Source organism: Camelus dromedarius, chromosome 32 (genome assembly GCF_036321535.1).
Source record: "Camelus dromedarius isolate mCamDro1 chromosome 32, mCamDro1.pat, whole genome shotgun sequence".
In the NCBI taxonomy this organism is placed as follows: Eukaryota; Metazoa; Chordata; class Mammalia; order Artiodactyla; family Camelidae; genus Camelus; species Camelus dromedarius.
This window is the reverse complement of record NC_087467.1, coordinates 6,023,110-6,050,840: the sequence shown is the minus strand read 5'-3', so window position 1 is coordinate 6,050,840 and position 27,731 is coordinate 6,023,110. Positions and strand designations below refer to the sequence as shown.

General features: G+C 44.3%; 1 protein-coding gene across 4 annotated transcripts in view; it reads right to left on the bottom strand.

The window, feature by feature from the left end:
- Window positions 1–3,396: 3,396 nt before the first annotated feature.
- The window catches only part of TPGS2 (tubulin polyglutamylase complex subunit 2), a 31,056-nt gene continuing 6,721 nt past the window's right edge, over window positions 3,397–27,731 (bottom strand). The window contains exons 3-7 of one of the 4 annotated variants that reach the window (XM_031438942.2): window positions 19,324–19,411; window positions 17,719–17,847; window positions 14,638–14,751; window positions 12,867–13,027; window positions 3,397–5,591 (exon numbers count right to left, since the gene is read on the bottom strand). In XM_031438942.2, the coding sequence (XP_031294802.2) occupies window positions 5,373–5,591; window positions 12,867–13,027; window positions 14,638–14,751; window positions 17,719–17,847; window positions 19,324–19,411 (711 nt within the window). In that variant the 3' untranslated portion in view covers window positions 3,397–5,372. Of the gene's footprint in view, window positions 5,592–9,964; window positions 11,735–12,866; window positions 13,028–14,637; window positions 14,752–17,718; window positions 17,848–19,323; window positions 19,412–27,731 lie in introns of those variants that run through there. The other 3 variants (XM_010977505.3, XM_031438940.2, XM_031438943.2) reach the window with 3 other exon arrangements.

Genomic DNA, 27,731 nt, shown 5'->3' with positions numbered 1-27,731 from the left:
CTGAAACTTTCATTCTCCTGGTGTAGGACCTGAAACAGCCCCACAGGCTCGCCTCCCGAATCAGCAAAACCTCTTCTCGGGTTCGTCAGGACCCTGGCTCAGAATGGCCTCTAGGTCCTTTGGCTTTCCTTTTTTTTTTTTTTTTTTTTTTTTTTTTTGGTTAATAGAGTGAGAAGCCCTGACTGTGCTCCTTGTAATTCCTGATTAATTAGGCATCCGGCTGTGTGGCAGGGCACCTTAGGAATAACCCCATGGATACCGCCCTCCCCATGTGCTTCGTCTTGCTCCTTGTGATGCTGAAGCTACAATTACAGTGGCGTTTTAAAAACTGGAACTCTGCTGTAGCTCACTCACTTGCCTCTTATGTAAAAATTCTTCCCCCCCCCCCCCAAAATTGACTAAGTCACGGAAACAAAGTGGAATTGTGAAGTTTTGCCTACAGAGAACTTCAGGATGGCAGGTGCGGCCCTTGGCACTCAGATGCAGGTCATCAGAAGCTCGGGTGTCCCGAGGGGAAGGCGCCCTGGAGGGTCGCAGCAGCCGCAGGGCTGCACCGCGGGGACAGATGCCCAGGTGGTGGCCTCAGCCCAGTGGCACGGCTCCCCGGGAAGAAGCTCTGCCTCGGAAAACAGGGAAAGCTCAACCCCTGCAGCAGGTGTGGGGCGGGGGGTGGTGTCAAAAGGGCATCAGGTCACCAAGTCTGTCTCTGCCTTCCTTTCAAAACCTCTCTGCATTCTGGAATCTGGGTGGATGCGATTTAGAGACAGGACGCAGGCATGTAGTCTGAAGAGCCAAAGATAATATATTCACCCCCCTCTCCGCCTCCCTTCTGTGTCACCACTCACTAGGAGACAGGCAGCGCTTTCAAACAGGCATTTGTCAAATAATACATGATGTGAGCACCCGGCAGATCCTGAAGCCTGGAAGAGTTAGGTCTGTATATTATAGACAATTGAGTTTATTTAATCATTTTATTCAAAAGGGTGCACAGGATATTAATATTTTTTTCCTAAATAACATGTGTAGTAGCCCGCACGTGGTTTAGTGGTTTGTGAGAGACTCAGACTGAATACAACGTGGAATATCTGTATCACTGGGGATCGTGATGTGCAAATAAAAGGAAGACGCGTTTTTTCACACCAAATGGTGAACAGATACTTTGATGCTCTTCCAGGGGCCCCCTGGTGTTCTGCTGAGACTTACTGCTTTAGAATAAAAGGTCACATTTGGAAGGAAGTGACTGAATAAATCTAATGTTAATTTTATTTTAGGGATTAAAAAAATTCTCCGAGGAAGCAAGCAAGGTCAACGTATTTCTTGGTTACATGTAGGTAAAGGGTCTCTTTGTATTGAGGATTGGTTTAGTGGTTTTTGGTGAATCTGAAGGATTTTTTTTTTCTATTGCTCATTTCCTCTCTCCTTGTTGCTGCTCATTCTGGGTGCCTCTGTTAGAGTTTTTGTTAACTGAGGAAGATAAATTTCTCTAAGAGATCTTTGAGAAGCTATCAAAGTGAACGGCGCCTCACACTTGTGAGATGCTGTTGCTAACTGTGCTGGTCATCACCATAGTATCCTCGTGCCTAGTTCTTAGTTCCGGTTGAAATGACAAAACTGCTGGTCGAGAAAGGCAAATACTTTCCTGTTAAAGATGCCTGGGTTTTGCTTTCTTTGGAGTCTTAAGGTTTTTTTTTTTTTCCTTTCTATTTAAAAAATAACCTCCTGAGTGATTCTTAGGGATGGAGAGGAGGGTGCACAGGGCCTTGGAGGGCTGGAGACTCAGTTTGGTCTTCTTCCAAGTCCATCATTCAACATAGCACACGGAGGAGGAGCAGGGGCTGGGAGTCGGGAGACCTGGTTGCCAGGCTCTTAGAGGCCTCGTCATCATCCACAGCTCCCACGTCCACCACCTGTCCTCATGGCCCCTGATGGCCACTGTAGACGCTTGAATGATGTCACCCAAAGGTATCAGGTCCAAATCACAGGAACCTGTGAGTGTGACTTTATAAGGAGGGGTCATTGCGGATGTGAATATATTAAGGATCTAGACTTGGGGAGGTTATCCTGGATTATCTAACTGTCCCCTAAAGCCAATCATAAGTGTTCTTATAAGACAGAAGCAGAGGGAGATTTGATATACGCAAAAGAAGAGGTGTTAGGAAGACAGAGACAGGGATTGGAGTGATGTGGCCACAAGCCAAGGAATGCCTGTAGCTACCAGAAACTGGGAAGAGGCAAGGAACAAACTCCCTGTTAGAGTCTCTGCAGAGAGCATGGCCCCTTGAAACTGATATTGAACTTGTGGTGTCTCGAGCTATAGGAGAGTAAGTTTCTGTTGTTTTAAGCCACTAAGTTTTGGTAATTTGTTACGGCAGCCGTACAAAATTAATACAACCACTGATCACAAATGTGCACTGAGGGCTTGTTATGGAGGTGGCCCTGTGCCAGGGGCTGGGGTTCAGCTGGGAAAAGAAGAGTTATGACCCACCCCCCACCCCCACTAAGGGAGCTCACCTGGGGCCATGAGAGGTAGTCATCAATGGAAGGTACAATTTAGTTCAGTCACCCACTCTGCAGCTGTTTATGCATTTTACCAGATCAATACAAATAAAAACACCTAGTTGCCTAGGATAAGGGATGAAATGTCTTTGCAGCTGCAGTGAATGTATGCGATATTAAAATGCCCCATCGATTCTGTCAGAGAAGGCAGTCTTCGACAGACTCATCAGTTTGGTCTGCAGTCCTGGAGTTCTGGTTGTGCATGTGGTGGCAGCACCGTCAGAACTCCTTTTGTGATAACCATGCACATGTTTCACATCAATAATTAATAACTGGCAGTCCATCCGCTGACTCACCCAGCCATCTACCCATCTGTCCGTCTATATCCAGCACAAGTAGGAAAGGTCCAGAAGCTCAAAAGCATCTTTTGTGACTTTATGAAGGAGTGATTCCCACTCTGATTGGTGAAGGGATATGGTGAGAGGCCATTCAGACTGCTGATTATCAGCTGAGGGAGGGCCGAGCCAAAATTTATGTTCTCCTGCTGAGCACTATTTAATTGTTGTCTTTAAAAATAATTTTTGCTTAAGAAGATTCACCCTTAGAAGTGACTTTGCGAATCTGTAGTTCAAATATCATTTCAGCTATTGACATAGTGGAAATTGTTCCTAACTACTGGATTAGTGATGATTTGTTTCCAGCATGTTTTCCCATTAAAAGTAGAGCGTTATGTGTACAGGAAGCTGCATGACTAGAAGCAACACCTGATGATGAAAAATAGCACATTCTGACCACAGTGGAGGACTGCCCGCGACGCCGCAGGCCCCGTGTGCAGGATCGACGTGTGCCGGACCCACTGCCCCTTCAGAGCTCGATGCGGCAGCTTCCTCGCTTGTGGCCGGTGGGGCAGGAAGAGGTCTGCATGCCAGGTCTCCTGTTTGCAGAGACTCAGACACACTCACATCCTCATCTCCTATGGGAGGGGCTCATCGGTCAGTTTCTATTTAACAAATTTGCTTCTATTTTGATATAATTTGTAAGTTATCTGATTCAGGTGGAAACAGGAAGAAATTGGTCAAATATGAAAGATACTCCAGGGGAGTGGCCAAAATGGTGGAAGAGGAAGACCCTGAGCTCACCACCCGCCATGGGCACACCAAAGTTACAACTATTTAGAGAGCAACTATTGATGAGAGTAACAGGAATGGTCTTCTACACCAGGAACATGGTGTTGCAGGCCCATTACACTGCAAAACAAGCAAACCCAACAAAGAGATCAGATTTGTGGTTACCAGAGAGGGTGAGTAGGGGAAGGGGGAATTGGATGAAGACAGTCAAAAGGCACAAACTTCCAGTTAGATGATAAATTAGTAGGGACGTACAGAATAAATGAGCACTTTCTGTTTGTTTTCCATGAAAGTTGTTAAAAGAGTAAATCTTGAGAGTTCTCATCACAAGAAAACAAAACTTTTTTCTAGTTCTCTAATTTTCCATCTATATGAGATGATAGATGTTTGCTAAACCTATTGTGGTCATCATTCCATGATGTATTTAAGTCAAATCATTAGGCTGTACACCTGAAATGTAAATATACAGGGCTGTATGTCGACTATATCTCAATAAACCTGGAAGAAAAATAAAAGATACTCCACAGCCAGCCAGCACAGCATGTTAAGAGACAGGGCAGTAAATCCACCGCCAGGTCAGCAGAGCACCTTCTGTTCCTCGGTGTCAGCAGCGGGTTTCCTTGGACTGTGAGAGGTCCCTGCAGTACTTGGACGATTCAGCTGGCTTAGCTAAGCAGAGGCTTTGGCTTTTGCTCTTTCAGAACATAAACCAGAAAGCTCATTTTCCTTCAGAGGCAACCCTTGCCCATAATGGCATCTGTTTAGAAATGCTTTTAACCTTGCACTGCTCTCTGGGAGGGGGTTCCACTGGGGGATGGCCAGATACTTCTGGGCAGGGCAGTGGGCAAGGAAATGGAAGCAGTCATCCTTTCCAAAAACACATTTGCATAGGGTAGCCAATGGAATAACTATATTTTTTTAAACCCCAAGTTTCAAGTAAGGATTTAAGATGTAGCTATACAGAAAGAGATGGTTGCCTGGGGGAGCTTTGTAGCTGCTCCATCCAGTCCCTGGGAAAAAAAAAAAAGTGTCCTTGTGGTATGCTGATTGAGACAAGGTCATTTTGACTGGAACTTGGCACACAGCAGCTGGTGGTAGACCTGGCTACAGAATTAGAGCCATGCAGTCAACATCAGTGCGCTTCTTGGCTCAGAAGATGGGACATTCAGACTGGAAGTGACGAGGGAATAAAGGAATCTGTTCCCAGCACAACCCATCCTGAGAAGTGCAGTCTCAATGGAAGGAAATGGGTTCTAGCATCGCAGTCCATCTGGAAGTGGTGTGAAAAAAAAACTTGTCTCTCTTTGGAAGAAAAACTTGTCCTGAAATTCGTAAAGGCTGTCGTAATCCAAACAATTTCCTAAATCAGCATGTGTAGATAGAAGTTCACCTTTGGGTTAAACTTTACAAGCTTGTGTTTATAAAAAAAAAAAAAAGTTGTCAGATTCATTTTTCAGTTGGTCTTGTGCTTGACTGAATTCTTCCTTCTAGTGATATTATAATACTGAAAGTGATTTCCCATTTTTTTAAAATGACCTAAAACATGATTTATGAAGATAGTAATTGAGGCCACAGCAGTCTGTTTTAGAACCAAATGTTTGAAGGAAAATAGTTTTCTGTATTCTGGAATCCCAACACTCTGTCTAGAACCCGTGTGGCCAGGGTCTAGCGCCACCTGGAACCACCAGGCACTGAAACACAGATCCTCAAGTGCAATCTTATCTCCAGCTCTATCCCAAGGGGCTGACCTTATTTAAAAATAAAGTTTAAAGGTATAAAACTGGGAACTGGATCCTTGGTAAAGGTCAGCTGTTTTTCCAGAGGTTTAATCTTGTCCTTAATAGTCTGTCCCTCACTTTGCAGCTTTTGGTTGAGGGATAAGGACTCTCCCAGTGTTGGAGCTGAACGATTCTGAGGGTGGTTTGTGTCCCTGGTTGCTGTCCATGGTATTCTTTGCCAGTCTTCATGCTGTGAAGGAAGAAAAAGGTAACTGAGTGCCAGAGGAGCAGGTGCTTTGAGAAACGTCACTTCATGAGTGATTACTTGTGAGCTCAGGAGCTGTTCTCATAGCCAGGCCCACCTGCTTCCTGGGAGGGCAGAGAAGATGAACTGCTTTCAGATGCAGAAAACCTGCTCCTCTGTTTCTCTCAGCTTTCCACTCGGGAGACTGTGCAGAAGCCTAGGGGCCGAGCTGCTCCGGGGCCTCTGGGTGCAATGTGGGGCAAAGCCCAGAAGCCAGGGAGCCCCACGCTGCAGCCAGGACAACGGGCCCTTTTCTAAGGTAGGTGATGGCATCCTGACTCATCCCTGGGGTTGTACAAAGAATATTTAAAATATGGAAGAATTCTATGTCTTAGAAAAGTATTTAAATTGGATAAACGTCCCTGTTCTTTGTTGAGTACATAGCATGTTATAAAAGGGCTTTGCAGCAGAGTTATTCTGAGAATTGTAAAAACAAGCATGTGTGGTCTAAGACAGGGCTGCCCAATAGGACGTTCTGGGATGATGGAAATGTCCTATACATGCCCTCTTCGATATGGTCGTCACTAGACACGTGATGATGGAACACTTGAAACGTGACTAGAGACGGAGAATTTTTACTTCAGTTTAATGGCTACCTGTGTTAGTCGCTACTGTACTGGGTATTACAGGGCTGAGAGAACACTCGGTATGTACTTTGTTGCTGTTTTTGTGTGAAAACACGAAGGAGGTTTTTGTGTGAAATTCAATTGTGCATAGAACTGCGTTGGACTGCCATTCTGTCAAGAACTTAAAGACAGTATCTAAGAAGCTGTGTCCACTGCCTGCCCACACTGTGTTCTGAGCCTTGGCAATTCTTATCCTCAGTGGAGAAATCTGTTCCCTGCCATGAAGTAGGCACCCTTCTCTCCCAGCGCATCCCACCGAGAAGATGCGCATTCTCTTCAGCAGTCCACATCAAGCCTGTGTGCATGACCGGGGATGCACGCCATGGGGAGCACACCCCTCCAACAGCTAAATCCACCTTGTAATAAAGATCGTACAGAGCACCACTTCGGTTCTTGTGTTTTTTTACCATGGTCCTCACTACAGCATTTCACTCTCATCATCTGGGAGGCCTGCGCTCAACAGATTTTATCCACATGAGACGAATTGTTTGGATGTTGACAGACATGCAGTTAGAAGCTTGCACTCATCCCAAGTGCTGCATTTACCAAGGTGGGTACTGGGCAAGGCCTGGGCGCTACATGCTGTAAGAAACACAAGGATGTGTAACCACAGAGGTCTCATTTCTCAAACCACAACTAGAGGGGCATTGTCTGCTAAAAGATTTGAGTCACAGCCAGTGAGTGGCAGGAGGGAGTCTGAGAGGCTGTTTGGATGCCAAAACATTAGAATATCAGCAACATAGTTCACTTGAACAGGGCCTTCTGAGAGAGGTGGTCTCTGAGCTGAACTAAGATGTCCTGAGAATTTGCATAAACATTTAAACAGCATTTTCACAACCTTTTTCATTACTTCGTTGTCTGTTCTATTGGTCTATCCTGGACTTAAGTATGAGGCAGCTCCTGATTTAGCATAAAATTGTGAATTAATTTTATTTTTATTGAAGTATAGTCAGTTTACAATGTTGTGTCAATCCCTGGTGCACAGCACAGTGCTTCATACAGGAACATACATATATTCACGTTCGTGTTCTTTTTCACCATAGTCACTACAAGATATTGAATATAGTTCCCTGTGCTGTACAGTATAAACTTGTTTATCTTTTTATGTGTACTAGTATCTGCAAATCTAGAACTCCCAATTTATCCCTTCCCATCCCCTTCACCCCTGCTAACTGTAAGTTTTTCTGAGTCTGTTTCTGTTTTGTAAATAAGTTTGTCTTTTTTAGATTCCACATAAATGATATCGTATGGTATTTTTCTTTGTTTCTGGCTTACTTCACTTAGGATGACAATTAATTGATTTTAAGTTTAATCTACTAATATTTCATGTGGTTCCACACTAAGCAGCATGGCTTGCCGGAGTAACACAAAGCCTCCATCTCAACCACTGAGGGAGGACACAGAAGAAGCAAGGCAAGATGACCAAAAGGTGAGTGGTACTGGCGTGAGGCAGTGTCCCACAGAGGGCTCTCCTCGTGGACTCACTTCTCGGAGAGCTCTAAGGTGGAGGCCCACTGGAGCCGGACTTTGGGGAGAAGACGTGGGACAGCTGGCCAGCATTGGCAGGTAGGAAGCTATAGGTAAGATGGCACAGGAGAACCACACTGGTATTTTGTTAGGAAAGGTGAGTGGATCAGATGGCTCATGTAGAAAGCTAATGGCTGTGAAGAAAGGCTGCAGTCATATTATAAAGAAGGGAAAAAGAAGGGACCAGCTTTTGATTTCTCACTTAAGTATTTAATGGATCACAGTAACTCAGCTGTTTTGTTCACCAGAGAATGCTTGGCAGGAGAAACAGAATCTGGTCTGGGTTGGCTTAAGCCAAAGGGAAATCCATCCCAAGATCCCAGTTTGGACTGTGCACTCAGCCAGTGCACAGCCAGCTGCACTCAAGGAGGCAGAGCTGCAGGACACAAATGCAGCTGCCAGGGGCCTCATGTATGTAAGTGGCGACTGCATTTGAACAGAAGAAAGTTAAGAATATATATTATTATCCCTAGAGCAACTGCTAAAATATAATGCAAATAAGTATAACTTAAAAGCCAATAGATAAGTTAAAATGGAAGTATTTAAGAATTAAAATTAGAGGGGTAAAGAATAGGTGTAGGGATAAAATATGACTGGTCCTAAGTTGGTCACTGTTGAAACTGGGCGACAGATACATGGGGATTCATTGTACTGTCTTCCCGAATGTTTAAAATTCTCCGTAATAAAAAGGTTTTAAAAATAGATGTATTCAGGCAGAAACTAAAAATGTCCCTTGGTTCTTTTGCTGCAGTCATTGTACATGCTTCACGGGAGTAGAAACAGGTTTTGAGCTCTTCTCCACGCAGTGAGAGCAAAACCACCCAGCCCCAAGAAGTAGGAAGTCTGAGACTCAGTGAACATTGTCGTCATCATTGTGGTTGACTGAAAGTCCCGATGCCTGGAATCTTCCCTTGCAATTTTGATTTAGGAGATCTGGGCTGAGATCTGCGTATCTTATTTTCTACGCACTCCAGCGACATTGACATACGTTCAGGTTTGGGAAGCACCACTTGAAGGGATTGTCTGTGGATCAGCACACAGGCTGCCCCTCGATTTGGGTGCCCCGCTGCTGCAGGATGAGCAGCAGGATGACGGGGCACAATCTCAGCTACAGCCTTGCGTCATGAGGCTTTCTGCCATTTATTCTTGTTCTGTAATTCCAGCAGTGCCTCTTTCTTGGGCAGCTGAGTTATATAGAGTCTAATGCCATTTTAATCAATCACTTTAGTTTCAAAACATTACTATCCCGGTGAGTTTCCCCCCATGTAACCCACTCAACCTACATACTGTCTGAAGTCTCACCAGGGTCAGCTTCGTGGGCGAGGATCTGTGCAATCACGCAGGGCCCCACACTCAGAAAGCCTCATGCTGGGTTTAATGCTCTCCTGTCACTGCCTTGAAGTTCTTAGTTTTATCTTTGAAGTATGTTTTGTAAGTCAAGCCTGATGAGACAAAGGAGCATCGACATGAGCAGAGGAGACACATGCAATGTGTCCACTGTGCCTTTCTACCCTGTCACTTACAGCCTTTGGGATACCCGTGAGCTTGGCGTTCCGGTGGGCCCACCATACGTGAGCAGCCCGAGAGGTTCAGAGTAAGCACGCGGCTAGCACGGTGTGTCTACAGCTGAGTAAGTGGGGAACACAGGCGCCCCAAGAGGTCATGCTTTCTTTTTGAACCAGACTTGATCTGCATAAAGGAGGCACTGGCATTGTAAGGAGCATGAATGACCAGGGAACCTAAACATACCCTTTCTTACTCATGTTACTTTCTTGTATTAATGCCAACCGCGTATGCTGGAAATGATGACTCGGAAGAAAAGGAAAACATAGGGCAGCTCATAATTTTTCTTTCAGTCCTTCCTTACTCATCCGTAAGTTGAGAATGTTGCTAGAATATGAACATATCAAGACACGAAATAACAGTTGAGCTAGTTTTGCACATTGTTTCCACTGTTCTGGTTAAGAACAAAACATACATGCATACAAGAGGTAATACAAACTGTGTAGTCTTGGTGATTCTATATGAGTTAAATGTTCTTATAGTTGCATTGAAAACTAGAATTGCAGAATATAAAGATGAATGATAAAATTAATGCTAATAATTTATGCAAACAAAAAACCCCCACCATAACAAGTTGTGCAAGAGACCACAGAAGAAAGGAAAAACATTTTAGTACTTTTAATGGTATTTTCCTCATTTTTTTGGACAAGAGGTGCCACAGCTTCATTCTGCACTGGGTCCTGCACGCTGGCAGCCAGCCCTGCCCTGGGCTGCTCTGCAACTCCTGAGGCACGTCTCAAGCCTTTCCTTATAGGAACCCCCTCCGGTCTACAGCCCTTTGGGGACTCCAACTGATTGATTGTCACTGATTTGAAGGGCGTCATTGCTCTTGTGGCTTGTGAACTCTAGAACTGGACCAGGACTGACTGACAAGTAATTCAGCAGCCCCACAAGTAGCAGAGGAAGATGACATGACTTCTCAATCCCCTTCTACCCTGGACTTAGGGGAGCAGGCAAATGCTGGCAGCTCTTAGCTGACACTGCAGGTTCTCCCTTTGATTTGATCAGCTTTGGCAGAAAAATGCTTCCGGAAGACTAAACTTCAGCTATTATCCTTGACGACTTGGTTCCTCTCTATCCTTTTCTGCCACTCTATGAGTTGTCGAGCAGCTGTGAGTAGGCAGAGCAGGTGGAAAGCCCTTGCCAACAGTGACTGATTGCCTCAAAGTGAACAGTCCTACAAAGGAATGCTTGGGAGGTTTTGGTGGTGGTTTTTTAACAGTACAGTACAATCATCACCTCTTCTTTAAAAAAAAAAAAAAAAAGATAATTTTGGCAAATGTGCAAATACCACATCACAAAACTGGAAACGAGAAACTTTAGAGGAAACTGAAAATGAGTAAAGCAAGATTTGCTTGTGACAAAGGACAGAAACAACATACAAATGTATCTTTAAGAGTTTTCATGGAACATTACAACCCATCAAATTAAGGTATCAGCATTCTCTAACAAAAACTAACTGATCTGAGGAAGCGTGATGCAAAAATATTCTAATGCCGCGCTGTCCACTGGAGCTCTCTGTGATGATGGCAATGTTTCACCATCTCTGTGCTCTCTCATACAGAATCCACTAGCCACGTGAATACCCACAGTGTGGCCAACTGAGGAACTGAATTTTTAATATAGCTTAAATTTCGCCACTTGAAGAAGTGGCTACCAACTGAACAGCACAGTTCTAATGCCTCGAAGGTCAAAACCAGTAGTTTCTTTGAGGGACTTCTCTAATTACCGGTGAGGGGTAGTTGGGTAGCTGGTAGTAGAAAGAGAAGAAAAAGCTCTTAGCAGATCCCTCAGGTCACTTACACAAGACCTTACGTTCTCCCGCTTCCCAGGCAGCAGGTGGCACAACCTGCTGTGAGGGGTCCGAGGGAAGGTTCTCGGGGAGACCTGAGAACGCCCCTCCAACTCCTGGCTAATGCCAATGCGAGTAAAAGGCCTAGGATTTTGGTCACTCGGATGGGCAGAGGACTATGGGTCCACACTCACAAGCCGAGGCTTGGGCCGTGCCTGGAAATCACCACAGTGGGGCTGGGGGGGGGCGGGCTGGAGGTGGACTCACTTCCTGACAGGGTTTCCGGAGCCAGAGGAGGGCTTAGAGGAGCAAGGAGAACCTGAGGACCCTTTCTGGCCACCTGCAGGCTGAACAGGCCCTTTCTTTTTGGGGATTAAGGTCTTGCTCTTGCTCTTGAACACCTTGCTGGGATCCAGCTTGTTCACGAAGGAGTCGGTCTCTTCCGTGAGTAGGTCTGTGTTGTAGGTGATGGGTTTATACATGTTGAACCACTGCTGTAAGGCACAATTGGGGGAGAGGGTCACAGTTCCCAGGACAAATGCGTGTGTTTCTGCTCTTTACTAGAGATACAGGGTAGAAAGCTGGGAAGGTGAGGTAGAGGAGAGTTAAACATTTTTCATGAAAAACTGCCTCTAAAATCTAAAGGGAAGACACTCGTTGCATTGTGACCTGTGAACAGTGCAGCATGAGGACCAAGCGTCTGAGAAAACATCCATCCTTCTGCCCTAGTGAGCCCCGAGCCTGGGGGGCAAGGCCCCACATCATCGGGGAACAGTGCCGTTCCAACCGTTCTGCCCTCACACCAGCCACTGGCTGCAGTCGCGTCCTTCCCTCTGCTGGGGGAAGCTGCCCGCTCTCTTCCCTGTGGGCTTTCTGGGCAGCCGAGGGCACAGAGCATCTAAATTGGTTAACTTTCATTGCTCATCACCACCCATCTGTTGACTGGATGGATGTCACTGTCATGTGACATTTGAGGAAGGTGAGGTCCACTCAATGAATAAATACATGGAGCTCAGTCCCTCATATTTTGCCACCTAAAGTTCTTCTAGACACACCTTGTGTTCTCATACCAGGCTGGGCATCAACATGACCTGACATCTGCATGGTGTCTGTGTCTGTTATGTAAATGAGGCACAGCCAGACTCTGGAATATTCTCTATCATTGAAAAGGACAGCTCTACATATACTGATAGAAAATGTGCTCCAACATGGAGTTAAGTGAAAAGGTGCAGCGCAATGTGAACAGTACATTGCACTTGTGATTTAGAAAAAAGGAACCCAAAACTGGATGCATAGATGCTTTCTATCCAATAGAGGATCTCAGTGAGGGCACACGACAAATTAACAGTGGCTGCCTGTGGGCAAGTGGCTGGAGGCAGAGAATAAGAGACGGATTTGTCACTGTTCCTGTGTGCATGTCCTGCCTGGCTAAAACCAACAATTAAACCTAAGCCAGCAAAAAATTTCATTAGAAATAAAAACTCCCCAGGTGATTCTGAGGGTCAGCCACGTTTGGGAACCACTTAACTAGTATAAAGGGAGACTGTCCACCTATATTGGAAGTACCTGCCCTGCTGATTGAAAATACAGGTTCCTGAGCTCCACCCCAGATCACCTGAGTCAGATGATAAGCTGGACATCTACAATGTAAGCCTTTCCTCAGAGAATTCTGACACCTTCCACAGTCTGAGGTGACAGGCGGTCCCCCCTTACCTTGGCCTGCGGGCTAATGCCATAGCCGGTGAAGGCGTACTGCCACTGGGGCAGCCCCAGGTGGGTGATGAGCAGGCGGTAATAGGCCGTAAAGGTGTCTGTGAGAAAATGCCAGTACAGCGCTCTGTCCAGGAACCAGATCTCAGCGTCCTGTGCTGATGCTGAAACAGACAAAGGAAATAAACGAGAGGATGGCTGAACACTTTTTTCCTTTTATCTAGAAAGTCGACATCTACTCATAGTTTAAAAAAAGCTTCAGTGGTAGAAGGGATGTAAAATATAGTAACTTTTTTTCCCTTCCAACCTCCCAGTTCCACTCTCCAGGGGCCACTGTGACTGGCTCTCTGGTGCTCCTTCACAGGCTCTCGGGTCAGTCAGTCCGCCGCTCTGTCTGCTGGGCTCTGGCCATCTGTGCTTTCATCAGCTCATCAGCACTGCTTTCTTACGTGGACGTAACACTCCGCCCTCCCCAACAGGTGCGTACTGTGGTCTCAGCCTTCCCGATGGGGAGCAGCTCTGCATGGCTCTGGTTTTCGGAGGTCTCTGTCTGGAACTGGAAGTGCTGTGAGAAGCCACCACGGAGGAGCCCAGACCAGCTGCCTCCTGGGGCTCCTGCCGGCGCTGCCGGGTGATGTGCTGGCTGAGCTCAAGCAGGCGCTCTCCGTGCTGCCCGCTCCTGCCTCATGCTGCTTCTGACCTTGCGCTCTCACTGCTGCGGGGCCTCTCTTCGTTCATCTCCTGTCTGGTGGCGGCCAACGCCCCCTCCTCCCTCCAGTACCCTCCTCTTCCACTTGTGCTCGTGGTCACATACATTTTCATTTGAAACCTGCCATTCTGCTGCTTAAAACCTTGAGTCCCCACTGTCTTCCAAAAAATGTCCAAACTCCTTCATCTGGCTTCCAAAACTCCACGTGAAGGGGACAAGTGGGCCTGTGGTGTCATCTCCTCACTACAAGAACCACGTGGCCCAATGATCTGGAATTATTTGTCATTCCATCCAAATCGGTTGCACTCTCCAACGACATGGCTTTTACCCACATCTCTTTATGTGTTTGCCCCTTTATGCTCCCCCACAAAATCTCACATCCCACCCCATGTCTCATTCTGACCCATAGATACAGCTGCATTCAAGATGCAGTTCAAAGGCTACTTCACAAAGACGCCTCAGCTGGGGACGGTCTCTCCTTCCCCCAGAGGTAAATCCTGGTGTGTCTTGTCACCCCTTCCAGGCAGAGAGCTACCTCAAGAGGGCTGGACTTTGTCCAGTCCTGCAGCCTGACATCCCCAGGCCACGGCCTGAACTGCTGTTGGGGGCCCAGGCGGTGGCCACTGCTCAAGAGGCCAGAGCCTTTTTCTCTTGATTTCCCATCTGGGATCTTAGATTGGGATCTAGTAATTTGGGTTTTTATTGCTGTTAATTGGCCTACATAAAGAAGTGTAAGTAACAATGTTTTGCCTGCATGAGCATGCAGGGAGGACTTATAAACAGAATGACAATTTTTCTCAGTTTTTATTCACTTACTATCCTAATCTTATTACTCTGCAGTAACTCACAAATAACACAAATGACAACAGCTTAAAAATACAAGTAACTGGCCTGGAGGGGATGCTCAGAGAGGACCAAAGGGGCTTTCTGCGCCTTGGTGTCTCCAGGAGACCCAGAAGCACCTCAGGAGGTCAAGGAGAAGTGTGCCTTTTGTGTGATGGCTGGAGAGCAAGGTCAGTCAAGGCCATTTTCAAGCTACAGGACCACGCCTGTCAAGATTCTTACCTGGTTTCCCTTTTTTGTAGACGAGGCAAACCTTCCCATTCCCACCGCAAGGGTCCAGCTCAAATATCACACTGCGGGAATCAAAGTGGGGCTTCTCCGGCCGGCCCTCACTGGCTGCAAACGCAAAGTTAATGGTAATGTTCAGACACACTCAGCTCAAACATACTGATTCATCCAGCTTTGCTAGGATGAAAAAAACCGAAGGGAAAAAAGCCTTATTGCAGACATATTCTTAACTATTTTTTTTCAAACGTGGACCAAATATATTCTATATTGTACATGCCGTGGGGTCTTATTCATGGTGTAAGTCTTCTGTCTGGGCTCCCTATCACCGATAGACAGTGTCGCAGAATCTGGGCAAAGGTGACATGAAGACAACAAACTGAACTTCTTGGGAGTAGGGCTACGTGAAGTCAGAATAATCTGCACAACGTTTTTCTTCTCCCCCAGATTAACACTTACAGCACTTCATGATCTTTTGATTAGAATCCTTTTTCCTAGTCTCAAATGTATATTTCCGGTATTTAATTATAATCTTACAATTCTAAGTCTGGCTCTGAAATACCTGCCTAGCAACCACATACCACGGTGTGACAGAAAAAAGATAAATTCTTAGACATGCACGCCTCGGAAACCTTTGCTCCTGCTTCTTTCATTACAGCAATTATGCAATAAAAATTAGTATCAGTGACTAGGGTGGAGGGTTTATAACCCTGGGATAGACTGGAAAAAAAAAGTATATAAAAATAATGTTTTTGATTTATACATCTATCCATACATATAAATATAAATGTTCCTTGGTATGGAATTTCATTTTCCCCTTGACTGCTTTTAAGATTTTCTCTTTATCCCTGATTTTTGAACAGTCTGTGTTTCTCAATATTGTTTCTTCATGTTCTTTATTCCTGGCTTGTGAAGCTCCTTAGATACGGTTTAAGTTTCCATGAAATTGGTAAAGTTTTAAGCCACTACTTCTTGAAATGTTTTCTGGCCCACATCCCTCTTTTTACAGACTCCAGTTACACACACATTACACCACCTGTCGTCCCTCAGTTCACTGGTGCTCTTTTCACTAAAAGAATTTATTTTTTTCTGTTATTTCAGTTAGTCTACTGTTATGTCCTCAAGTTCTCCAGTCTTTTCTTTGGCAATGTCTAAGCTATTGTTAGTCCCATCCAGTGTATATTTCATCTCAGACACTTGTTTCATCTCTAAAACTTACATTTGGATTTTTTTTTCCTATCTCCATGTCCGTACGAAGTTTTGCACGTACAGAATTCAGTAATATAATGACTGTTTTAATGCCTGTATTTGCTAGTTCTAAACTGTGTGTCAATTCTGGATTGGTTTCAATTAATCAATTTTTCTCATCATGGTCATTTTCCCTGCTTTTTTGCATGCCTGGTAATCTTTGGATACCAGAAATTGTTAATTTTGCATTGTTGAATGCTTGATATTTTCATATTCCTATAAATATTGTTGAGCTTTGTTCTGTGGCACAAAGTACTTGGAAACAGATACTTTTAGGTACTGTGCTTGGTACTTGTCAGGCAAGACCAAGGCAGCATTTAACCAAGGGCTAATTTCCCCCCACCACTGAGACAGGACCCTCCTGAGCACTCTACCTAATTCTGTGTAAACCACGAGGTGCTTCAGCCTGGCCGGTAGGAACAGGCACTGTTTGTGGGCCTGTGTGAGCACCCAGGTGTTGCTCCTTCTAGTCATCCTGGGTGGTTCTGTCCCTGGCCTTGGGCAGTGTCTTCAAATGCACGTGCTGATCAGTTCTTTGCGGAACCCCTGACTGAGGACAAGCCTCTGCAGATCTCTGTGGTTCCCCTCCATGCAGCCCATCCCTCCTCCGTACTCAGTCCTGTAAACGCTAGCTGTCTTCATCCAGCGGGGCTCTTAGCTCCATCTTCGCAGTTAGCAGAGTGCGAGAGGTGCTCCTTGGGTTCCCCTCTCCACGCCGTCAACAGGAAGCTCTCAGGTAACAAGCCAGGGTTCATCTCACCTGGTTCCCGTCATTCAGAGCTCACCGTCCTTCCCTGCCTGATGGTCACTGTCCTGAAGTCCAACTGCTTGTCCAGATGGAGGAGCCCTGCATCAGCGCTCTCTGCCAGAACTCCCATCACTCCAAGGCTCTAGTATTGGAGGTGCTGGTTGCCTACTGAACGTGCATTCATTCTCCCTTCTCTAAACCCCAGTTCTGTCCGACGAGGCCATACTGCGCAGCTGAAAGTACTCACCGCCTCAAATTCCCTCGCAGCTGTGGCTAACCTTCCGACTCAGTTCTGGCCAATGGCTATTGGGAGGTGCTTTGAGAAAGTTATTACTTTCCTGATAAAAAGGGAAATATTTGCCAAGAGAGAGTTATCTTGCCCTTTACTCTTCTTTTTCCTGCCTGGAACATAGGTTTGAAGCTTAGGGTAGAGTCCAGATGCTTCAACCATGAGGATGAAAACCACACCCAAAGGCTGCTGCACTAGGAATTCAGAGGGAGATTTTATCATTGTTTCTCAAGCAGCTACCCCAGCCTAGTTCCAGATTTCTTGTTATAAGAAAAATAAACTAGTTTAAACATTGTAATGGGGGCCTGTTATATGCAGACAAACGCAGTTCTGACTGAAGAAGTCCTCACTTATTCACAACTGATCATAACGTTGGCAGCCATTTGAATTATATGCCATTTCAATCAGAAGTGGCGAAGAGCCTGGAGGAGGAAGGGAGCCGCATTTAGCCTGTATTGGTCCCGGAAACCGCACGACACTGAAATGTGCAGTTTAATCTGTAACATCCATTCACTGACCAAGTATTCATTAACTGCCTACTACGTGCCAGGGACTGAAGGGGTGCTGGAAACAACACAAAGATCCCAACCCTGACATTTTCTTCATGAAAACTTCCTTTCTTGGTACAGGTTGTTTTTTTTCACGTTGCTCCCATGGTCCTGAGAAGCCAGGAATGGGAAGGCTTTGGGTTCAGGGGAACACGTTACAATGCCACAGTGTCTTCCTACGATCTTCAACATTATAAACGGGAAACAAGCAGGCTGATTTCTAACAAAGCAGAAGTTCTAGTTACCTTCTTGTGTCTCATCCTCTAGGTCTGCCAGAGTCGGTGCATTAGGGAGTGAGTACATGGCAGACTGGTTGAGTTGAGTCAGTTTTGAAATGCTGTTAATTGCCATGCTGCCCAATGGAATGGTATGCTCTATGGGAAAATTAAAAAAAAAAAAAAAAAGAATTACAGGGAGCAATAAGCTAGTTACCATAGTCATCAGTTTGATCTCAGGGCAGAGGAAGCGAATGGAAATTGGAAAGAAGAGAATCAGTGCACTACTACATGCTCCAAAGCACCAGCCTTATACGCATGCGCGCGCACGCACACACACACGCACGCACACACACACACGCACACACACACACACACACACGTAGCTGGGGCCACGCGTGGACGACCAAAGAAAAATTTACAAGGCGATGCTCAAAATAATTGGGAATTCTAGGGCAGGCCTTCAAGAACTGTTTCCTTTCTAAAGCAGGCTTGTGAAGGGGCTGGCCCGTCTCCATCATGTGGGCAGTCACTCTAGAATTTTCCACTGTCTCTGTTGCTCCAGTCTCCAAAGGCCAGAGCCATGAGGGTTCTGATGCTGGGGACAAGAATGGTTTCTAGACCAGTGGAGGAAATGATTCTAAGCTAACAGTTCATGTTAAATGCTCAGTAGTAAGCTGTAAAATGTGCCTCTGGTCAGCTGCAAGAGAGAAAGAGGAAAGTTTTGGGAGTCACCAGAAAAGGAAACTTAGGAGGTAGGGGCAATGAAGGGGAGGAGGCAGTTCTGCAGATTTGCAAGTGCCTAGAAGGCCCTGCATTCTTAGTGACAGCGTGAAGAGGTGCAGGATGTTTCCCAGGGACCAGCGCAGATTTGGGGATGTGGCTGGAGTCTGAAGGCAATAAAGGCCTCTTGAGGACAGGGAAGTCTGCGAAGGAATGAGCTGGAGCCCAGTGGCCAGATCAGGATTTTGTAGCCTATGAAGTGTTACCAGAGTCTTCACCTAAATGTGCAGCCCTGACTTTCACCTTTCACACCTGCTCAGTACCTGAGTTTCTGACGTGTACCAAGTTGTGAGCTTCCACATCCACAACACAAACATTTATCCGGACACATTTAATTCCAAGGATGACAGCCTATGAACTGAAGCGGTTGATGACTCAGGCTGAGGAGAGGTGAGGGAGGGCAGGAAAGGCTCTGGGCAGAGGGTCGGTGCCCTGAGGTGTCCAGCATGCCGGGAATGAAGGAGGAGCCCCTCCTATGGCCACCAGAGACTGTCACCACAGCTCCCCTGAGGAGACTGCTCCAAAGCAGAGTCCTCAGAGGGTTTTGAGGTGGCTCAGGACTTCGTGTGCCGGCTAATTATCCCCTCCACCTCACTGCAGCAGGAGGCCTCTAAACTGAGCTTCCGGCTAAGTGCTGGATGGACTCCGGCCCAGGGGCTCAGGGGCGGTGGGTGAAGCAGGGATGGCATACACTGGCTCTGGGACACAGTCACAGCGTCTGGACACCGTACTTCAGGAGAAGCCATGACAACTGTTCAGATTCAAAGGCTCATAAGTTGTAACGGCCCCCAGAGTTGTTTCATCTAACCTCTTGGCCAGGGAGATGTTCCCCAAACAAGGAGGCTGACTCACCATCCAGCTTCACACTCCACGTCATGTGGAAGCCATTGGTCATCAGGTAAAAGTTCTTCAGATCCTCAGGCAGCACACAGTTATTCTTCTAGAATCATAAAGCAGCAGAATGTTAGGTCAGGGCTGGGAAGGAGGGCGCAGGCCTATGCCTCAAAGCAACAGGGGATGCTATTTACTGTGTCGGATGCCCAAACAGGAAGACACTGGTAGTTATCTATAAAAGTCTACTGGAGAGTTCTGGGTTGAGATGGCAACACAGCAGCTCCTGAGCTCACCTCGTCCCACAGACCCCTCCACCCACAGCTACATACTGAACAATTCCCTCCGAAAGGAATCCAGAAGCCGGCTGAGTAACTTCTACGCATCAGGCAAGCAAGAAGACACACTGAAACGGGCAGGAGGGGTTGGTCAAAATCTTGTCCTAAAACCCCTCGTGGCAGGGTGACAACTGGGAGGAGCAAAGGGTCTGGACCCTACATCTGGTGCCCCAGCTTTTGTGGCTGCCGCCCAGAGGACACATGCTCGTCCTCTGATGAGCAGCGGGGTTTGTACTCATGGGTGCAATGGGATGGCAGAAAATAAAGAAACAGTTAAGAACTGGCTCTCCTCCCAGGGCTCAGTATGGAGGGAGGAGAGAGAACGCGCATCTCTCAGTCCTCCCTGAAAGAGGTATGCCCGCCTCCTTTAAAAGCTACTGCCTGAGTGTCCGGTTTCCAATCTGCTTGCATCTAGGTGCTGAGATCCTCGCCTTTAGGACACCGACAGATCTTGGCATACCCTCACCTACTGGGAGCCATTAACAACAAAGCAGGCTGAACATTCCCAAAGGTGTAAAAGACAACCACGGGCCAGGGCAGGATTGAATCATAAGGTTCATCTCTTACACGAGGCCACTCCTTGAAGACTGGGAGAGGTGGTTTGTACCTGATGCACAGAAACCAACAGAGAGAGTCAAGAAAAATGAAGAAACAGAGGAATATGTTTCAATTGAAAGAATTAGATAAAACCCCAGGAAAAGACCTAAATGAAATGAAGATAAGTAATTTTACCTTTAAAGAGCTCAAACAATGGCACAGAGATGCTCACTGAAGTCAGGAGAGCCGCACACGAACAAAGTGAGAATTTCAACAAAAAGAAAATACAAGGAAGTATTAAACAAATCACAGAGGCGAAGAGTCCAACAAATGACCTGAAAAATTCAGTAAAGGTGTTCAAGAGCAGACTGGGTAAGTGAAAGAAAGAGTCAGTGAACTAGGAGACAGTATTAGAATTCATCCAACCAGATCAGCACAGAGAAAAAGATTGAGAAGGAGTGAATACAGCTTAAGGGACTTAGGGGACAACATCAAGCAGATCAATATTCACACTTACAGGGGCGTCAGAAGAAGGAGAGAAAGGGGCAGAAAGATTATCTGAAGAAATAATGGCTGAAAATTTCCTTAACCTGGGGAAGGAAACAGACTATCTGGAAATAGATCCAAGAATCCCAGAGAGTTCCAAAAAAGAAGAATCCAAAGAGACATTATAATTAAATTGTCAAAAGTTATTTAAAGGAGAGGGGGGAGGTATAGCTCAGTGGTAGAGTGTGATTAGCATGCACAAGGTCCTGGGTTCAATCCCCAGTACCTCCATTAATAATTTAAGGAGAAATATAGTTTTCCAGAGAAGAAAGAGCTGAAGGAGCTCACCACCACTAGACCAGCCTTACAACAAATATTAAAGGGACTTCTTTAAGCTGAAACAAAAGGGGGCTAATTAGTAACAGGGGAAAAAAATGACAGTATAAATCTCACAGGCAAAAGTAAATATATAGTTAAATTCAGAATAATCTAATGTCCTGGTGGTGGGTTAATCACTTACAGATCTAGTATGAAGATTAAAAGACAAAGTAGTAAACTAACTATAGTGAAAACAGTAAAATATACTGTGTTTTAGAAGTAAAAACAACTATAACTACGATGATTTGTTAATGGATACATAAAATAAAAGGATGTAAGTTGTCACATCTTTTTATAAGTGTAGCAAGGAGAGTAAAAATATAAAGCTTTAGAATGTGTTCAAACAAGCTTTTATAGCTTAAAATAGACTGTTATAAATGTAAGCCTCATGTTGACCACAAAGGAAAAATCTATAGCAGATACAGAAAAGATAAAAAGAAAGGAGTCTAAGAACCCATTACAGAAAACCATCAAAGAAAGCAAAAGAAGAAAGGAACAAAGGGATTACAGAACAGCCAGAAATCAATGAACAAAATGGCATTAAGTGCACTACCTATCAACAGTTACTTTAAATGTAAATGAACTAAATTCTCCAGTCAAAAGACAAAGAGTGACTGAATGGATAAGAAATGAGGCAAACTATGTTGCCTACAAGGATGTAATAACATCTTCAGATTATGTAATAATACACAGACTAGAAGTGAAGGGATGGAAAGACACTTCTTGTAAATGGAAACCAAAGAAAGCTGGGATGGCTATACATTCAAAATAGACTTTAAGCCATGAGAGCGCCAGATGACTGCTACAAAGACTACCTTCCTGGTTTATAACAAACAGCACTTACCCCTCAGGTCCTAGTATTTCCTCTTCCAACATTCTAGAAGCTACTCAGCCCTTTTAAAATTACTCATCTTTCTGTCAGGCCTTTACCTGGGTCATACATGTGTCTGTTTTACCACATTGTGATTACACCTGCGTATCAGAAGCCAGACCTCTCTCTAGTAAATCAAATGCATGTTTGTTACTTAATTCTAGGCTGTTTCTTTGACATTCATGTCACAAACACCACCCAGATTTCATGCAGGACTGGATTCAAGTCTCAATCCCTACTGGTAGAGATGGCTGCATCAAGGTATCACGTCAGATCCCCTGTCCATTTTAAGGGACTTCCATGTCACAAAGTCAGGTCAGTCATTGGAGATGAAGAACACGTGGCCATAAGTTTCCTCTGTCTGGTTTTGAATTTTCACCTGGCTGTCCGCAGGATGCTCCTTTCAAAACTTCAGTCACACCTCCCTTTAGTACGTTTGTAGGAAGGAATGCTAAATGTGACAGATTGACACCTGCTATGGGTAGCACATCGGCTCTGCGTCAGAGCCTCTAAGTAAGTGCTGTCTGACAGAAATACGATGTAAGCCAAGTATGTAATTTAAAATTTTCTAGTAACCATCTTAGAAAGCATATAAAAACCAAAATTAACTTTAATAATGTATTTTACTTAGCTCCATATATACAAAATATTATGATATAATTGAGTTTTTTAAATTATTGAGATAATTTGCATTTTTTCATGCTAAAGCTTCACAATCCAATGTGTATTTTACACTTACAGCTCATCTCCATTCAAACTGGCCACACTTCATGTTTCAGCAGCCACAGCTGGTGTGTGGCTACCATATTGGACAGTGCAGACCTAAATGCTAAGCGGCAGAGCCCAGGTTTGGCTACTCATTTGCTTGAGAATCTCCTTTCAGTTCTAAAGATTAAAAATTGCTAACATGATATGAGCTCTGACTCTGTATACTAATGTACGTGTAGTCCATGACCAAGTGGAAGTTATTCCAAGGATGCAAGGATGGTTCAACAACTGCAAATCAATCAACATAACCTACAATCAATCAATACAACACTTAACAAAATAAGGATAATAATGATATGATCATCTCAATAGATGCAGAAAAAGCATTTCACAAAACTCAGCATTCACTTAGGGTAACAGCTCTCAACAAGTAGGTATAGAGGGAACATAACTCAACATAATAAAGGCCACATATAACAAGTCCACGGGTAACATCATATTGAAGGGTTAAAAGCCAAAAACTTTTCTTTTAAGATCAGACAGACAAGGATGCCCATTCTTGCCAATTTTATTCAACATAGTATTGAAAGTCCTAAACAGAGCAATTAGGCAATAAAAGAAATAAAAGGCCTCTAAATAGGAAAGGAAGAAGTAAAACTGTCACTATTTGCAGATGACATGATATTATATAGAGAAAATCATAAAAGACTCCACCAAGAAACTTTTAGAATGAATAAATGAATTCGGAAAAGTTGCAGAATACAAAGTCAATATACAAAAATCTGTTGCTTTTCTATACAAGAATAACCAACTATCAGAAAGAGAAATTAAGAAAACAATACTGTTTACAATGCATCGAAAAGAATAAAATACTTAGGAACAAGTTTAATCAAGAAGGTGAAAGACCTACACACTGAAACCTGTAAGACACTGATGAAAGGAATGGAAGAAAACACGAATACATGGATAGACCTTCCACGTTCATGGACTGGAAGAATTAACACTGTTACGTACATACTACCTAAAGCAATCTACAAATTCAGTGCAATTCCTATCAGACTTCCAATGGCATTTTTCACAGAAATAGAACAGTCACAAAATCTGCAGGAACCACAAAAGATCCGAAATAGCCAAAACAATCTTGAGAAAGAAGGAGAAAGCTGAAGGAATCATGCTGCCTCATTTCAAACTGGATTACAAAGTACAGTAATCAAAACAGTACAATACTGGCATAGAAGGACACATAGATCAATAGAACATAATAGAGACCCAGAAACAAACCCAGACACATTTAGTCAATTAACTTGTGACAGATGCCAAAAATATACAGTGGGGAAAGGACAGTCTCTCCAATAAAGTGTTGGGGAAACTGGACAGCCACATGCCAAAGAATGAAACTGGGCCCCTATCTTACACCATATACAGAAATCAACTCAAAATCAAGTAAAAAGTTGAATGTTAGACATGAAACCATAACATTCCTAGAAGAAAACACAGGGACAAGCTCCCGGACATTGGTCTTGGCAATGAAGTTTTGGATTTGACACCAAAAGCAAAAGCAACAAAAGCAAAAATAAACAAGTGGGACTACGACAAACTAAAACATCTCTGCACAGCAAAGGAAACCATCAACAAAATGAAAAGACAACCTAGAGAATAGGTGAAAATATTCAAAAATCATATATCTGATAAAAGATTAATATCCAAAACATACAAAGAATTCATACAACTCAATAGAAAAAAAACCAAACAACCCAATTAAAAAATGGATAGAGAAACTGAACAGACATTTTCCCAAAGTCATACAAATGGCCAACAGGTACATGAAAGATGCTCAGTATCACTAATTCAGGAAAATGACAATCAAAACCGTATAACTTCACACCTGTCAGAATGGCTATTACCAAAAAGACAACAAATAGTAAGTGTTGGTGAAGATGTGGAGGAAGGGGAACACTGGGTCACTCACCAGTGGAATGTGAATTCATGCAACCACTGTGGGAAAAAGTATGAAGGTTCCTGAGAAATTAAAAATAGAACTACCATATGATCCAGCAATTCCACTCCTGGGTTTTTAATCTGAAGGGAATAAAATCACTATCTTGAAAAGACGTCTGTACCACCATGTTCACTGCAGTTTTCTTTACAACCGCCTAAGTGTCCATTGCTGGGTGAATGGATAAAATATGATATATACAAACACATACACACACACAAAACCAAATATTACTCAGCCATAAAAAGGCAAATTCTGCCATTTGTGGCAACATGTATGAACCTTGAAGGCATTATGCTAAGTGAAATAAGTCAGAGAAAGAAAAATATTGTATAATCTCACTTATATATGGAATCTAAAAGAAAACTGAACTCACAGATACAGAGACTAGGCTGCCACAGGTGGGGAGTGTAGGTGAGCAAAATGGGTGAAGGTGGTCAAGAGGTGCAAACTTGCAGCTATAAGATAAGAATGTCCTGGGGATGTAATGTACAGCAGGGTGACCATAAATAATACTTTGTTGTATATTTCAATGTTGCTAAGAGTAAATCTTAAAAGTTCCCAATACAAAAAAAAAAAAATTGTAACTCTTGTGATAGATGTTAACTACACTTGTAACTTCACAATATATACACATATTAAATCATTATGTTGTAGACACAAAAGTAATACAATGTTATATGTCAATTATATTGCAATGAAGAATAAAAACAACAAAAACCTCTATTAGAGAGGCACTGGGTCTGCACAGCAGAGCCACCAGTTTGATCTCTTTTTTGCCTCGCCTGATAAGGCAGAGGAGGTGTCTGTGCTGCCATGGAAATGCCTGACTGGGGAGCTAGCTGGAGAAAGGGGATCAAGGAGGAGGAGACCTACAGGAACATGGTGCGACATGAGATCCTAGGCAAAGTCTCAATGATGTTGGAGCAAAGCAATTACTGCTACAAATTTCAGACCCAAGCTCATAAATTATTTTCAGAAATTACTGGATCAGTGAGAACATCTTAAAAGTGAAAAGTATATACTTTGACAGCAGTTAATGCACTGAACCTAACAGTTCTGGAAGTTCTTAGAAAGAAGCACAATGGGATATAAACAAATATTTCATACGAACAGCAAATCATCCAAACTGGTGCGGGAAGAACAAAGGAATAGCTTAGTATCCTTTCAGGAGGTACTAGGTAGGAGTGTGCCTTAAATTCTAAGTAGCTCACATCTGTGCACGTGCCTGGCAGCCTTCTCTAGCCCGTCAAACCCCTGGAGAACACAAAAGGATGCGTTCTCCGATGTCTGACTTCAGGGGGGGCAATATGTTAGTAACTCTGTCCCAACCTTTTCCTTACTGGACACTTTTGAGGTGTGATACTGAACACCGCTCATATCAAGTTTGCTTTAGGTCACACTGTCAGTCAGTTCCAGGTGCCCAATGTGTGAGGGGGTTAAGACTGGAGCAGGACAATCTGAATTTACTTCCCAGTTTTGCCCCTGAGTGACCCTGAGTCACTCTGAATCCAGGTTCAGAATAATCTCTAAGACTAAGTCTGCAAAACACTGGAGGCGGAAGGAACTGTGAGCTTGGCAGGAAGAGGGAAGGTGAGGTAATTGGTGTAATTATTATGATTTTAGGGCATAACATCTTAAGAACTATGGTGAGAAGAAAGCTTCAAGTTTACTGGTAATTTTAAGTGATGTTTTTATATTATTAAATAGACAATAGCTGCCATTTTAATGAAACAGGTTTTTCATTTTCTTGATCTAAGAACTAAAATATGCATTCTGATCAGACTTTGTTTTTTTCTCTCTTCACCATCTAGTTCTCAATTTCACAAATGTGTAACCTAAAGGGTTCTCAGACTCCTTGGGCTAAACATTTATTTTTCTACTTAGTAAGTTATTTGGAGTTTAGGGCTTGCTCCTAATGCCTCCTGTATGGCACCTTCTCTGTGCTTTCCAAAAGGAAAGTGTGCGCACAGAAAGCCCATCTCTCAACCCTGGGACCCTAACACAGGAAGCCTATAGTTATTAATGTTCTGACAAAGTTCCTGCTCCTCTGTCATCCCCAAAGGCCAGCATCCAGTATCAGATTTTGGTCACTAGTGCCATCTAGTGCTGGAGACAAGGAAACTACTGTCTATAAGTCTTAACCCAGTTCCTTCCATGAGATCTGAGCTGAGATGAGCTGGTGGCACTGTTCACCTTTAAGTCAGGCTAGAGTGTTCCAATAGCAGTGATTACAACTTTTATTATGGTATTGATTTCACTCAAAAAAGAAATTTTGGTATTGTTTTATACCAGTATTTTAAAAAATTATTCAGAATTCATAAAAATAGAAAAAAAAAGAATGAAATCAAATTTTTAATACATTTCAAATACTAACATAAACATACAAAACATCAAGTAAACCAAGGTCATAAAAACCATTAAGCCTGCACTGTCACTTCCATGTACATCACTGTGGCCCCGGCTGCACTGCCTCCTTGCTGAAGACCTCACCGCCTGGCCGCCCGGACAGTGGGGCTCCTACAGTGCTTCCAGCCCTTCCTTCTGAGTGCAGCTTTCAGGGTTTCACTTAGGTGGCTCCTATGCCCTGGCCAGCGACTCAGAGTTACCGTCATTTTCATTTTTTGCTCTTCTGTGGGTAGTAAGCTGCCCACTTCAGAGGGCTTCTCCTGCCAGATTCAGGATCAGTCTCTATTTTGGAGGAGGGGATGAAAAAAGAAGAGGAAGGGAGAAGACTGGCAGAAAGCACACACAGCCACACCAGGACTGACCAGCAGCAGAGTTCAACAGACAGACACTGCTCTGGAATTCCCTCTTCTCTGATGGGCTGTGGACGGAAATGGCAGTGGGGGCTGAGAGAGCCCATGATAAAAGTTGGGGTGCTGCTGACCAGAGGTCATGGAGGTAGAAACTGCTGCCAGCTTAGCTCAGGGAGGGTGAGCGCTGCTGGCAGGGACTGAACATGTACACATACCTGTGGACCGTCTGGCTGCCCAGGGCCCATTGCTAGAGGGGCAGTCTGGCAGAGCAGAAAGGATATGTGCCTAGAGTCAGACAACTCTGGGTTCAAATTCAGGCTTTGCCGCATGGTAGCTATGTGGCCCAGGACAATTCT